Source organism: Rhipicephalus microplus, chromosome 7, assembly GCF_043290135.1.
Source record: "Rhipicephalus microplus isolate Deutch F79 chromosome 7, USDA_Rmic, whole genome shotgun sequence".
Classification (NCBI taxonomy): Eukaryota; Metazoa; Arthropoda; class Arachnida; order Ixodida; family Ixodidae; genus Rhipicephalus; species Rhipicephalus microplus.
Window position 1 is genome coordinate 26,940,227 of NC_134706.1, and position 13,177 is coordinate 26,953,403.

A 13,177-nucleotide genomic window follows, 5' to 3' on the forward strand; every position below is an offset into this window, starting at 1 on the left:
GCTGTGTCTGTACCGACTGTTTATGCGTGGATTGCATTGACTGATGCCACTGAAACTACTATGCCAGAGTACAGTGAACTAGTTCACTGTACTCCAGCAACAAGGCCTGCAGTATACTGCAGGCCTTGCTGTGGCCAGAAGTGGCTAGTACTTGACGTTTCAATGATCGAGTCACTCAACCACTGCAGGCCTTGCAGTGGCCAGAAGTGGCTAGTACTAACGTGGCTTCTGTATACATGACGTATCAACTATTGAGTCACCCAACTACTGCAGGCGTTGCTGTGGCCAGAAGTGGCTAGTACTTGATGTTTCAACTATTCAGTCACTCAGCTACTGTAGGCCGTGCAGTAGGAGAAGTGCAGTGGCAAGTGGCTAGAAGTGGCTAGTGCTAGTGTGGCTCCTGTATACTTGACATATCAACTATTGGGTCACTCAACTACTGCAGGCCTTGCTGTGGCCAAGAGTGGCAAATACTAACATTACTGTATACATGACGTATCGACTATTGAGTCACCCAACTACTGCAGGCCTTGCTGTGGCCAGAAGGGGCTAGTACTAATATAACTTCTGCATACTTGACGTATCAACTATTGAGTCAGTCAACAACTGCAGGCCTTGCAGTGGCCAGTACTAACACGACTCCTGTATACTTGGCGTATCGACTATTGAGTGAGTAAATAACAGCAGGTTTGGGTGAGGCCACATGTGGCTAATACTAAGATAATGCGTGCTGCTGTACAGTGCACACTTAGTATGTTGGTATTGCTACCGAGCGGTTGCTCTTATGGCAGTTCTTGCAATTCTGCCCGTAGCGACTTCTATATTTTGAAGGCGAGTGCCAGAGATGGATGAAAATGGCGCATGGCCCACATGTACTTAGCTACTTGCATGCGAGTGCAATGTGCCCTTTGTGTGTGGGTCTGGTTCGTGCTTTCCAAATGTACGCGTGAATTCCTAACATGCCCAGGCATCAACTCTAGTGATTGTTATGTTAAGCATTAGTCTCCACAAATGAGCAAGTTTCTTCAGCAAAAGTGTTGGAACATGCCTTACTGTCTGTAACATGTTTAACTATGGGGGGGGGGGGGTCATTTTTGAGGTTTTGATATCATTCGTATCTTTTGTAAAGGTGGCACATGATGGTGCATTTTGCTCGAAGGCATGCTTGGTAACATTACTTGCCTGTGCCATGAAAAGGGCGTAGCTTCTCTTAGCAGTGCCAACTGGCACCATCTAAGCTTTTTTTTTTATTGAGAAAGAGCTCCGACATGGTGATGATAATATGCAATATAGTACCCAACTGTTGTAGACAGATAAGCTGTTTATTTTGAATAAGAGGCAGATTACCAAACACATGACAATGAGCTAATATGTCATTATGTCATCACTGGGTTGAGCGTGCTTTTTCTCACCTTAGTCGTCACGTTGCAGTAAATGCTATCGAAACTTGTAACATCCTATCCTTGGATGTCTTTATACGAGACACTAATGCCCATCATGTCCCATCAGCTATAATGACCCTATTTCTATGTCTGTCAACTTCTTCACAAGTTTTGATTATACACTGTCTTTTGCAGAGAGCAGTTTAGTGCCCTACACTTAGGTTAAGATGGGTGGTAACAAATTGCACTATATGATGACACCAGTGGCACGGCTACGCAGTTCGCTAAGCTAACACACATGGTGGTTGGCACTCCAATGAGATAACAGATGCAGCAGTAGACATCCAATCAAGGCAGAAGTTTTCGGGAAACTGTAGGCTTGCCATGATTGATGAGAAATCACCAAACAAGGAAGGTTTCTACAGTCAAAATAATGCACAAAGAGGTTCGACATGTCACAATGTTGCCTTTGTCGATGTCCGTCGCTGAATGTTTTTTTTAACGAGGCTTCCACGGGGGCTAGTTGGTATGGCATTGTTCTCCAGGACAATACGAGAGGGCAGGACACATGTTTGCAGTGATGTGCCTTGTCCCGATTGCGCACGTGTCCTGTTTTGTCCGAGTGTGTCCTACCTCGCAAAAGAAACGAACGATTTCTATCCTATCTTTGTAAACTTTTTAAAAACGTTGCCCTCGTTAACAATCCTTGTTCTACCTACGTCTTCTTGCCACATGTGGAACAGCCATTCTGAGAGCCAGGCAACCGGCCAAAGTTTCTTGGTGCTTTGGCAACGCTTTCGACGAAATAAATGACACACGGAGCCACGAAGTCACCAGTGCTGCTTTCGATCGTGTGCATTTATTAAAATATATTTGTTACAACCGAGAAACATTTCTCAGGAGAGAGAGAGAGGCGGTTCAGTGAGAGAGGGGGTAGCTTCGTTTTTTTATCCCATCGCCAGTATCTCATTTGCTTTTGCGTAACTTTTTTTTCTTTTTCGCAACCTCAAAACATTGCCTAATTTTTTTTCTTTTTGATAACCTCCAGTCAAAGCCAGCATGTATAACAGGGGAATGGATCACAACAAAAGAACAACACAAAAAGAACAAATAAACATGCCGAGTCATCACCATCAGTGCATCACCGGCACCGTGCAACAAGTTCAACACGCTCCCTTGTATAGAAAGGTAAAAAAACGCTCGCCAACGCAGTCTACACGTCTTGCTTCGCTTGGCACACCCCTTGTCATCGTCGTCCAGTTGTCAACTCCGGTGTGCCCTTGGTAGAGAACAGGGGGGAGGAGTGAGGGCTTCGGGTAGGTAGGGTGAGGGCGGTGATTCTTTTTTTTTCTTTGCTTTGGTTAGTTATGTCGGTATCGCTATATACACTGTATACACACGTTTATACAAGCTTCATGCTTATTCCCCACTCGCACAACACACATGGTGAGACAGAAAAAGAAAGGCTACACGTTTCCTTTCCCCTCGCTAGATTTTTTTTTTTATCGGCAAACACTTCATTCACAACGTAATGGAAAGAAAGGGGGGACAAAATGTAGGCATCCTAAACACATCCGCTGGCGGTCACGCGCACTCCAACGATCAAGTCTACAATGAGTATCAAGCGAATCTACATGAAGTTAAGGTGGGATATCTGAAAGACAGGCAGCTGAACTTGGGAACGCTGGCAAACTCGTTTGGTTGCTCGTTAGTGCTCTCAGACAATTAGTCCCGGTCGTGATAATAATTTTCTTTTCTTTTTTTGCTACAGTCATCAACACCGAGTCACTCTTGGATTAAAAAAATGACCGACAAAACCGAAAAGTCTGATTTTTCATTCTCATAAGTTTTCAGAGCTTTCCTTAAGACGAGTTCGTATCTCTGCCACTTGACTTTACGACAAATACATTAACTGCTCGATGCTGCTAATTTTAAGAGGTGACATCATACATAAAAATTTAATGCTATTACGTGCCAGTGTTACGTTGGGGCTGAATACTGCACAGACATAGCCGCATAGTCAGAAAGTATCGCTAACCATTCATGAAGGGTATCACCTAAACACAGCGTTAACAAATTCATCACAAAATTACACTTCATTTTAATTTCTGGCCACAACAGAAAACAATTAGAGATTTAGGAAGAGCACCCAGGTATTGAGTATCGAATCTAAAAGCAATTACTATAACATTACACCACAAGCAGTTTAAATCCAGAACGCTTGTGCCAAATATTCAATACTAAAAAGCTGCTTGCTTGGCATATAGTGCCGTTCGTTGAAAAAAAAAAACATTCCCGTTTAGTGTAAATGGTAAGCATGCGAACAAGGAGTCACTGGCAGAATAAGCTAAGGTGAAATGCTTCAGCTGCTCACTGAAATTATGCCAAATTTTGCATATCTGCATTAAGCTAAGCTTTAAACTTAATGCTGATATCAGCGATATAGATGGTAGCCATGAGGACGAGAGCTCGTATAAGAAGAGTATAACTCCTCAAGGCAATCGAAATTACCGTTTTGTTTCGGAGTTACTGAGCTTTACGACAAACAAACAAGTCTGAGAAGTTTTGAAGATACGTGCAACTTGAGCCAACTGGTCAAGGTTCCAAGCGAGTGACAAATGAGCCTCCCCTACACGATAACAGAGGACTGGGGAAACATTATCGCCAACTGGTGCCTAAACGTCACGTCACAATCTGTGACTCATTACGCCAACGAAAATGTGCACAATATGCAGGTGACCTTAAACATCACATTACAATAATTATGCCAAATCAAGAATAATATTTGATCTCTTTATAACAACCTCATATTGATGTAAACGTTTCTTCGCACACACTGCAACTTGTGCAAACACCGACGGAAATTCTGTTCTGCTCGCACACCAATGAACTGAAAGCGAGAACAAATCACCTAAGTGGCCAGGTGCATTCTTTTTCCTGCAGTATTCTGTGCATAACATAAAAGAGCAGACAGGGCTGAATGCTTCTTATCACGTGCCGTGTTAAAAACGGCAATTTTTCAAGGAGCAACAAGCGCCAGGAAGCACTTCCACATAAAGTTTTGCAGTAACTCAAAACTTTTACGCCGTGCCGTGCTTGTTAAAGAATCGGTGGACTTTACACCAAATTTGCGTGATCGTAAGGAAGGTCAGTTAACTGAAAGTGCTGTAATATGACGGAACCGCGCGCATGTTGGAAATTCACAACTCTTACAGGCGGTCGTTCGTGTCGATCATTACGTGTTGTCGCTATGCTTCATTTAAGCCAATGACATCGAAATAAAGAACATTAGTGATTGCAGATCAAACAGAGTAGATAAACGGAACTCTTACTTTTGCAGTGAGGCCTTTACCTTTAAAATTAATGCGCCTTGTGAATTCTGTAAAAGAAATCTCTCCTATTCCCAATATTGACGCGTCAAAACGAACACCAAAAACTTGCAAACACTGCCTACTGTTTTTCAGATACCGGAGCTGGATATGATTTGATTCAAATCAGAAAGAATTCTTCAAGATCACTGGTAATGCAACAGAGTGAGAACACCTGTGTGATCCTAAATATATTAAATATATATACTACATGTGTACACTGTGAAAAATGCATGTTGATTTGGTGAAATTCGAAGAAATAAAGTCGACGTTCCTGCACAGGAAAATTGGTGGAGTCGCTGAGCAGGACTTACAAAGTGCTCTAAGAAAATTGGACAATGTTGCGATGAGCTAAGCAATGCTGCAAGTAAGTAGTTCATTATAATTTGCAAGGATGTTAATGAGGTAGAATGAGCAATAGAAATAATAATAATGCTTTGCGATATTAGGTAACAATGTGTCACGCTGCTCCTAGACACCAAAAAACCTCATATGCTCAGAAGGGACCACTCTAGCACCCAGTATTGAAACCCAGGTGATGGCACCTGCTGTCAAGGACTTAGCGACAGAATCAAGTCTGACAAGCCTTGTCATGTGGTTTCAACTTGAATCAACAGACATTACTGTAGAAAATGATCGCTTAATGAAAATTTGCTCTGCTACACTTCACTTTAGCAAGCGTTCTCCTATACTAAAGAAGAAACAAAAAAGAATTCAAGGTCTAGCCCCATGGCAATTCCAACAAAACAGTTATTTGTCTGGCACGTTGGTGCATGCATTCTGGTAGCTAACACATCAAATTATTCAGAGCCAATTGAAGTACCAGCTTGATTCTTTGAATAACTCAAATCTGGATTTTCGTTTTAGTCCAGTGGCTTAGCTTGACTGGCCCATAGCCAACAAACCAATGTATACGTCTGATGTGATCCCACTAGTTGAAGAGCTGCGTATCAGCGTATTAAAAAAGACGCAGAGCGCATCTGTAAAATGTTAATCACTGTGCCTTGTACAAGCGCGTCAATACTTGAATTTGTCATTGAAGTTGACACGGAGCCATCTGCTAAACATCAGACATGTTAGGCCTACACTTCTTTCCGAATTGAGAGAGTTTTTCAGCCTCAATACCAGCATATAAGCATGTGAGAAGTATAAAATATAGCAAATGTACTTTGGTGCTGGCTATGCCGTCGAAATAACCAGCCGTAACGAACAAGGTTTGTCAAAATTGGACACACAATGTCTCATCCGATGCCCACAATATTCGCCATATTCCGAGAAAATGCCACCACGGCTATGTTTCAGATTAAAACGTCAACGCAGAGCGAATATCAAACGATTAGCGATCACACGTGAAAGCATAGAAAGCGTGCCACGCCAACAAGGTCACTATGAAAAGGTCAGAGTGCGTCTGACTAGAGTTAACATGAAGTTATTTCTTTTTTCTCAATAAACATCTAAAAACATATAAACACAAAACTACTAAATACAACCATTGTATCACAACAGTAACTATAAATATAAAGCAAGATAAAAAAACACACACCCTGTGACCTAATCTGACAGTGAACATTAGCGTAGAACTTTTTTTCTTTCTTGTCGCTGTAAGCTCCGGCAGAAACGAGATAACAGATTAATAGCAGTAACTACCCAATTGTAAACTTCTGCTGAAACACAACGCATTGTAAAGCTTGTCAACAAAAAGGGAGAAGGGTTGGCCTGCAAATATCAAATTGAAAATGGCAGGGCAAACAAGGAGGAGGGGTCAGGCTTAACACAGTTGTTTCCACACGAACCATGTCACACACCGCTACCAACAAAAAAAAGGTGGGGGGGAGGGGGAACGTAGCAGGCTCTCTCAATCTCAAAACCGTTGTGGAATAACAGTCAACACGTCACCACCGCACATCTTGAGAAAAAGGAACGTCCACGCCAAACGAAAGAAGGCAAAAACGAGGATCGTCGAACAAGTTATACACTAACGCCGTGTCGTGGAGCCCTTGTCAAACAAGCACCACAGTCTGTCACATCTTGACCTGTACAATCACCACACACAATACGGGAGAAACGGAAAAAGTGAGGAGAAAAAAAGAGTTTGCTGTTCTTTTTCTCCGCCAAATTCAATGAACACACAAGCCTGCAAAGAAAGCCGGCAGGCAAATTCTTGCACGGAGACACGTGCACGTTTCTTCGGTCTTTACCTGCACTTCATGACCGAGCGATCGCGCTGTTTCCTTTTGTTTTTTGTTTTTTTTTTCATTGTCTTTTCAACGCTTAACAGCTGGATGGTTTGTGGAAGACGAGCTGCATCGTCGTCTTCTGCGCTGAAGGCTCCAAACAGCACTTGTAGACGTTCTGAACTTGCTTTGAAGACCGCTTCATCGTCCTCACCAACAATGGTGACACTCCACCGCAAAGCCGCACGTAGTGACATCACTTACTTTGCCAGGACAGTCCCACATAAATAAAAAACAGAAATCAATGAGGACTTTTGCAGATCCATCCTTATGTGCCTTGTCATCAAATGGTCTGGAATGGCCAGTGCAACCCTGTAAGTGGCGGATGACGTCGGCAGCAGCTACTACGACAGTGCCCCGAGTTTTGTGACATGCCATCTGGACAGGAAAACGTCTCTCGTTCTGAAAACCAAAATACTGAATGCGGCACGCGATACTAGCGATTAGCACAACTCTTCTTCCTTTTTCTAGATAACTCATCCATGGCTCAACGAAATTCACCGTTGAACTTGTGACCACACATTATTTGCCATCCATGCCGTTGCACGACAAAGGGCCAATGACCGTCTGTTCCCACAAACACACGTTTGCCTGATTTTGCACTTTAAGAATTCTCCATTGCCTCTGTTGCTTTGAGGCCAAGGCACACAGGAGTCATCAGTTAAGTCGTCTGTTCAGTTGTCAGTTCAGCCGTCTGCTTCGCCATTGGAAAGGCTTCAATACTGGTTTGAACAGTCCTAGAGCAATCGTGCAAGAGGCCTGGTACACTGCCTTTGAATTTTAGGTGACCCTCAACTTCAAAGCGAGTTATATCTCGCTTCTTTTAGGAAAACCTCGACTGCATTCCATTTGCGGGCGTAGTTTCGGGTAACACCCTTCCATCTCCATAGTATGCATATACTGTAGCACAATCTCACACAGGTGCAGCCTCAATTGCTGCCGAATGGCTTTGTCATAGGTCTATTTGTCCGAGGCTCATCAGTGCCATCCTACGTTCCCGCGTAGAATGCGTCGATTGCGCTTAACTTCTACAGTAAATACTACCAGAAGTTGCAGCAATGCGCAGTGAAGCCTCCAACGGGGTACCTAAATGTCCCATGACTGTGTAGTTTGACGACCATTTGACAACTGTTTTGTGCAAAACCGACATTCGTCTATCCATGAATAGTAACGACTCATTGGCTTTTGTCACTGCTCCACTGATCTCTCGTGTGCACACAGAGCAAAACTTCAAGCTGCTCCACTTCGCCACTGTCGCTCATGACCTAAGCCTCGCATCTGATTTTCTCTGTTCCTTGAAACGCGCCTCGACATCACGTATTGCTGCGTCCAACGTCTTGCATTAGCAAATTGACGTAACTGCCTTCGCTCTTCAACGCGCATGCATGGTTGCTCGACTGTCACAGGCACTGCTCGGATGTTGAGGCAAGCCTCGCTTCTCAACTTTGTTTCTCTCAAGAACACGTCGGCAACGACGAACGCTCGAGCCACGACATTTTTCGTTGCGGCGGCGGCGACGAAGCCGCGAGGGGTGAGGTGGTCACCGAAAGGGTGGTTGGTGACAACGGGAGGGGAGGAGGGGCCACGATCACGTGTCCTGGCGGGTGATGTTTATGCGGTGGCTATCGCACAGGTCCCGCGTGAGGGGCAGGCAGTTGAGATAGTGGCAGAAGGAGCACTCGTAGATGGGGTGCACGTAAAAGAGCAGCACAAGACCCACGAACAGGGCCACCGACACGATGAGGCAGGCCCAGATGAGGGCCACCTTGGCCGTCCGGTCGTAGCTGCCAAACGAGACGTATGGCAGCAGGGCGTACGACAGCAGGAAGCCGAACACAAAGCCAAACACGTGTGCGTAGTTGTCCACCCACGGCAGCAGGCCTAGCAGGAAGAGCACGGCGGCGCCCGTGCCGAGCTTGAGCAGGGCTGCGCTCGGCCGCTTCAGCATCTGCCAGCAGTGGATCACCTCGACGAACAGGCAGGCCAGCAGGCCGAACTGCGAACCCGCAGGACCCACCTGTGGGTAGGGAGGGGGGGATAAGGGAGAGGAGATATATACATTGTACGTGGAAGCAGTAATGCCAAGGTTCAAAGGGGTACCGACATGAGAACTCTCAATAGTAATTTTTCTTTGGGTCAAATGAAAGGCCAGTAGTCCCTCAGGAGCTCATAAAATGAACTGGTAAGCGTGAGCACACCCTGAAAACTTAATAACAATATGGTGGACTCTTATTAAACTCTTATTAAACGAAGCCTGAAGAGACTGGGAAAATGTATTCTGTTTAAAAGTAGTTTCGTTGACTGAGAGTTGAACAGGGGGGCAGAGTCTAAGCATGAAACTAACAATATCAGAGGCAGTTATTTCATTTAGGCTGCAGTTCCGTTTAAGAGATTTCCGTTTACTGAGAGTCTACTGTATGCTTCTAAAAGCTAGTTTTAATTGCTGCTGAACACTGATGTTATAAACCTGATGAGCTTTTTGTCACATGCTCACACAAGATATTGTGATGGTTCCATGGCCACTCCACTTCAACGCTCTGTTGGTGATGCACAAGAGGCCATTTGGAATGTTTAATTAGCTCATGCCATCATAATTAGGCATACTGACATACTGATGGCTGACACCGTGATAGCGGCGATGTCAGTAGGTGCACCACACACAAGTTAACTTTGATGTTGAAATAAAATGCCTTAGCAGCGTTATCAGCCAGCACATAACTGTCATGTGCAATTTGAGTAGGTCGTCAAATTCAGTTTACGAAGAAATACAACATGACTGACGATAATTACTTACACTGTAATCAGAAATGCTGTAAAACAGCACAGTGGTTTATTCTAACCATTCCACTCGCTTTAAATTTGGTCTACAACCTTATCACCAAATTATGTAAATTTAACACATTTGTAGACAGCCATACGAAGTGCACATGGCGAAGGGAAATGGCTGCTCTAGCTATCGAAGTTTAATTTTTCACTTCATGGGGCATATACAGTCAAACCCGTTCAGAGAAAAGTGCAAGCACTGGTTTTTTTCCTACTCCCCTATTTTCGCACTTGCAAAGCACTGTATTGGACATTGCGAAAATGGAATTCAGATTGATTGATTCCTTCATTCATTGATAAGGGACATACACCAAGAACCCTTCTTGCCTTTTATACGAGGTGGGTACAATATTCTCATTTACTGATAAATTATTTCGATGTGGGCATAACAGGGTCGCTTGTACCCAATTGTCTTTACATCAGTGACTCTTATAAAGGGGTACAACTTAATAAACAAAATCATAATCTTAATTAACAAAAACGTGCCATGACCGTGCTTTCCAAAACAGACGAAACGTATGTACCTCCGCCCTGTACGGAACAAATATGGCGCTGGCCAGGTTTCCAGCCACGCCGGAGCACATGTAGATCACCGCCGTGCGCACGGGACCCGCCAGCTTCTCCAAGTCGCGCATCACAAACAGCTGCACTATCACAGTAATCAACAGGTGGAAGATCCTGCGCAGAAAAGGGCGAGCAAAGGCGACACGCGTCAGTACAAGAACGTTTACGAACACGTTCAATGTGATGAGAAAAGCAAATCGACAAATGCCGACCAAGATGAAAAGGTTTGAAAATGGCAAAATGACATTCCAGCTTCCATATGGAAGCCTTGTTCACACAAAAGTGGCCCAGCTATATGGGCTTACGTCGGTTTTGGTACATGGCCGGGACACCTGGCCTACGCTGGTGAAAGATTGCCATCACTCAAGTTCAGCGGTTCTTTTTTCTTTTGCAGTTTAGATAAAAAGAGATTCCAGGTACTGACAAGAACACCAGTTCCTTTTGCTATCATTCTTTCCTTGGCCCAATCAGTGTCATGATTAGAAGTAGTCATGGGTTCTGCAAGTGCGTAGATGATGACCACATTCAATGTGATCTGACCTGACTTAACTGACCGCACATGTTTAGCCACACCACAATTGTACAATCTTTAGACATGGCTCGACGGTCGAAACAGTTCCAGGAAAAGCAGAAACAAACATTACACAGAGAGTAGTGCCACAGGTGTTTCTGTATTTGCAAAATTGTGAACCGACTGTACCGACACGCAGGAACAGGTGCTGTGGGACGTAACTTTAGTTTGAGGGTTAAGACAGTCCGTTAACTCAAACTTTGATATAACGAACCCAGATTTAAGTCATTATCGGTTATAATGAAGTAAATGAAGAACAGCTCTTTCATAGATACAGTGCTACAAATATATGTTTACAATGAATTTTCAGATATACCAAAGTACTTTCGTGGCTGGTGTGACATTGTTATAATAAGATTTGAGTGTACGTCAAAGCCTTTAGCATTTGTCTCTGGAATAAATATTGCAGAGCTCTAGTCTGCCTATCAACTTCCTGCCATGACAAGCACGCACGTGCACTTGCAGTCTCATTGAAATTAGGCAGTGCATTTGCGAATCAAAATATAAGATAAAGTGGTGAAGGTCGTAACGTGCACTGACAAACGAGTTTAGCTTCTTGCCCCCCCTTGTCATCTCCCTCCCAGCATAGCTTCAAGCACATTCGCTGTTTCGAAAGAATACAGAAAGTGCTTAAAGCGTGCAATAAGTCCCCGTCTCTTCGCCCATAATTAACGGCTTCCAAACATTCTTGCTGCGGTTGATTTCCGAGGCAATAAACTTTTTGAATGAGCCATTCGATGATCACACTCATACCCGATACAAAGCTGCATTTTACACGAAAATAGGTTCGTTACGTCTGAAAATTCGTTGTAAAGGTATGTTTCTAAAACTATATTCACTGCAAGACCACTCTTCATTTACTTCGTTATAACGATTATTTCATTGTATCCAGGTTCGTTATTTAGAGGTTTCAGTGTACTTAAAAAAGTGTTGCAGAGCCCTTTTAACTGCTGGTATACAGTAAAAGCTCGTTAATTCGGATTTCACGGGACAGGAAAAACTGTCCGAATTAACCGAATGCCGGATCAACGAATGAACAGGGAAAACAACATTTAAAATCAAGCTACAGAAGCATACCTTTATTTGTTGAAGTATTTTGTAATTGTCTTCTGCGTTTTCGCGCAGATTCCGGCTGACATCACAATTTTTCTTAACTGTTCCAAATGGCCAACAGCACGCAAGCTGTCGGGAGTGTTCAGGCAAGCGTCCTTTCATATTAACAGTGCCTCCGAGACTTCCCGTGAGGTGCGATGAGGTCCCGGCTGCATGATTCTTCGTCGAAATCGTGGTCTTCATGGGCGCCCGTGACATCATTAATAATCTCTTGATCGGTCAGGAGACCACTCGTGGCGACACCATGATCAATCGCGATGTAGTCCTGAAAGGTCACATCTGTGGGAAGGACAGCATCGAAAGTCAGGCAGTCATCGTCGCTGAACTCTGCTGACACCTCCTCGATGCCATCGTCAGCTACTGCTGCATGCTCGGGCCTCACAAAACCGCTGTGCCGAAAACATGGCGATGACTTGCGGCGGAGTGTTTTTCCACACGTGGGCGATGATGTGCATTGCGCCGAGTAATTGATTGATATGGGGGGTTTAACGTCCCAAAGCTGCGCCGAGTAAGTCCACTTGATACAACTTTCCAGCTTTTGAGCATAGGATCATTCGCTCTAGCAGGTGCTTGCGGTACTTCGACTTCACGTAGTGAACGATACCCTGGTCCATCGGCTGAAGAGCAGACGTAGTGTTGGGCGGCAAAAAAAAACTACTTTGCTGCTGTTCAGTTCGACTGTACAGTTATGGGCACTGCAGTTGTCAACTACCATAATTATCTTGCGGTCCTTCGACGTGAAGTGCCGGTCCAACTGCTGCAGCCAGCCGCGAAAAATGTCCGATGTCATCCATGCCTTTCTGTTCGCTGTGTACTCGACAGGAAGGCTTTTGACGTTCTTAAAACAACGTGGCTTAAGCGCCTTCCCGACGACAAGTAGTGGCAAGCGCTCAGTGCCAGTCACATTGGCGGCAAGAAGCACAGTTATCCTTTGCTTGCACTTCTTGCCACCAATGCACGCGTCCCCTTTGAAAGTCACCATCTTGTCGGGCAGAGCTCTGAAAAATAGAGCACTTTCATCTGCATTGAACACGTCACGTGGTTAATATGCGGCGATGTGCTCCGGCAGCCTCACATTTCTCCACTCGGTGGTCACGCTTTCGTCAACACTGGCCTTTTCGC

The 13,177-nt window shown here is 44.4% G+C and overlaps 1 protein-coding gene across 2 annotated transcripts in view; it reads right to left on the reverse strand.

Moving 5' to 3' along the window:
- Positions 1-8,181: 8,181 nt before the first annotated feature.
- The window catches only part of rho-5 (rhomboid-5), a 49,268-nt gene continuing 44,272 nt past the window's right edge, over positions 8,182-13,177 (reverse strand). For both annotated transcript variants that reach the window (XM_037430558.2, XM_075868871.1), the window contains exons 14-15: positions 10,332-10,485; positions 8,182-9,001 (exon numbers count right to left, since the gene is read on the reverse strand). In XM_037430558.2, coding sequence (XP_037286455.2) covers positions 8,573-9,001; positions 10,332-10,485 — 583 coding nt within the window. In that variant the 3' untranslated portion in view covers positions 8,182-8,572. The remainder of the gene's footprint in view (positions 9,002-10,331; positions 10,486-13,177) is intronic.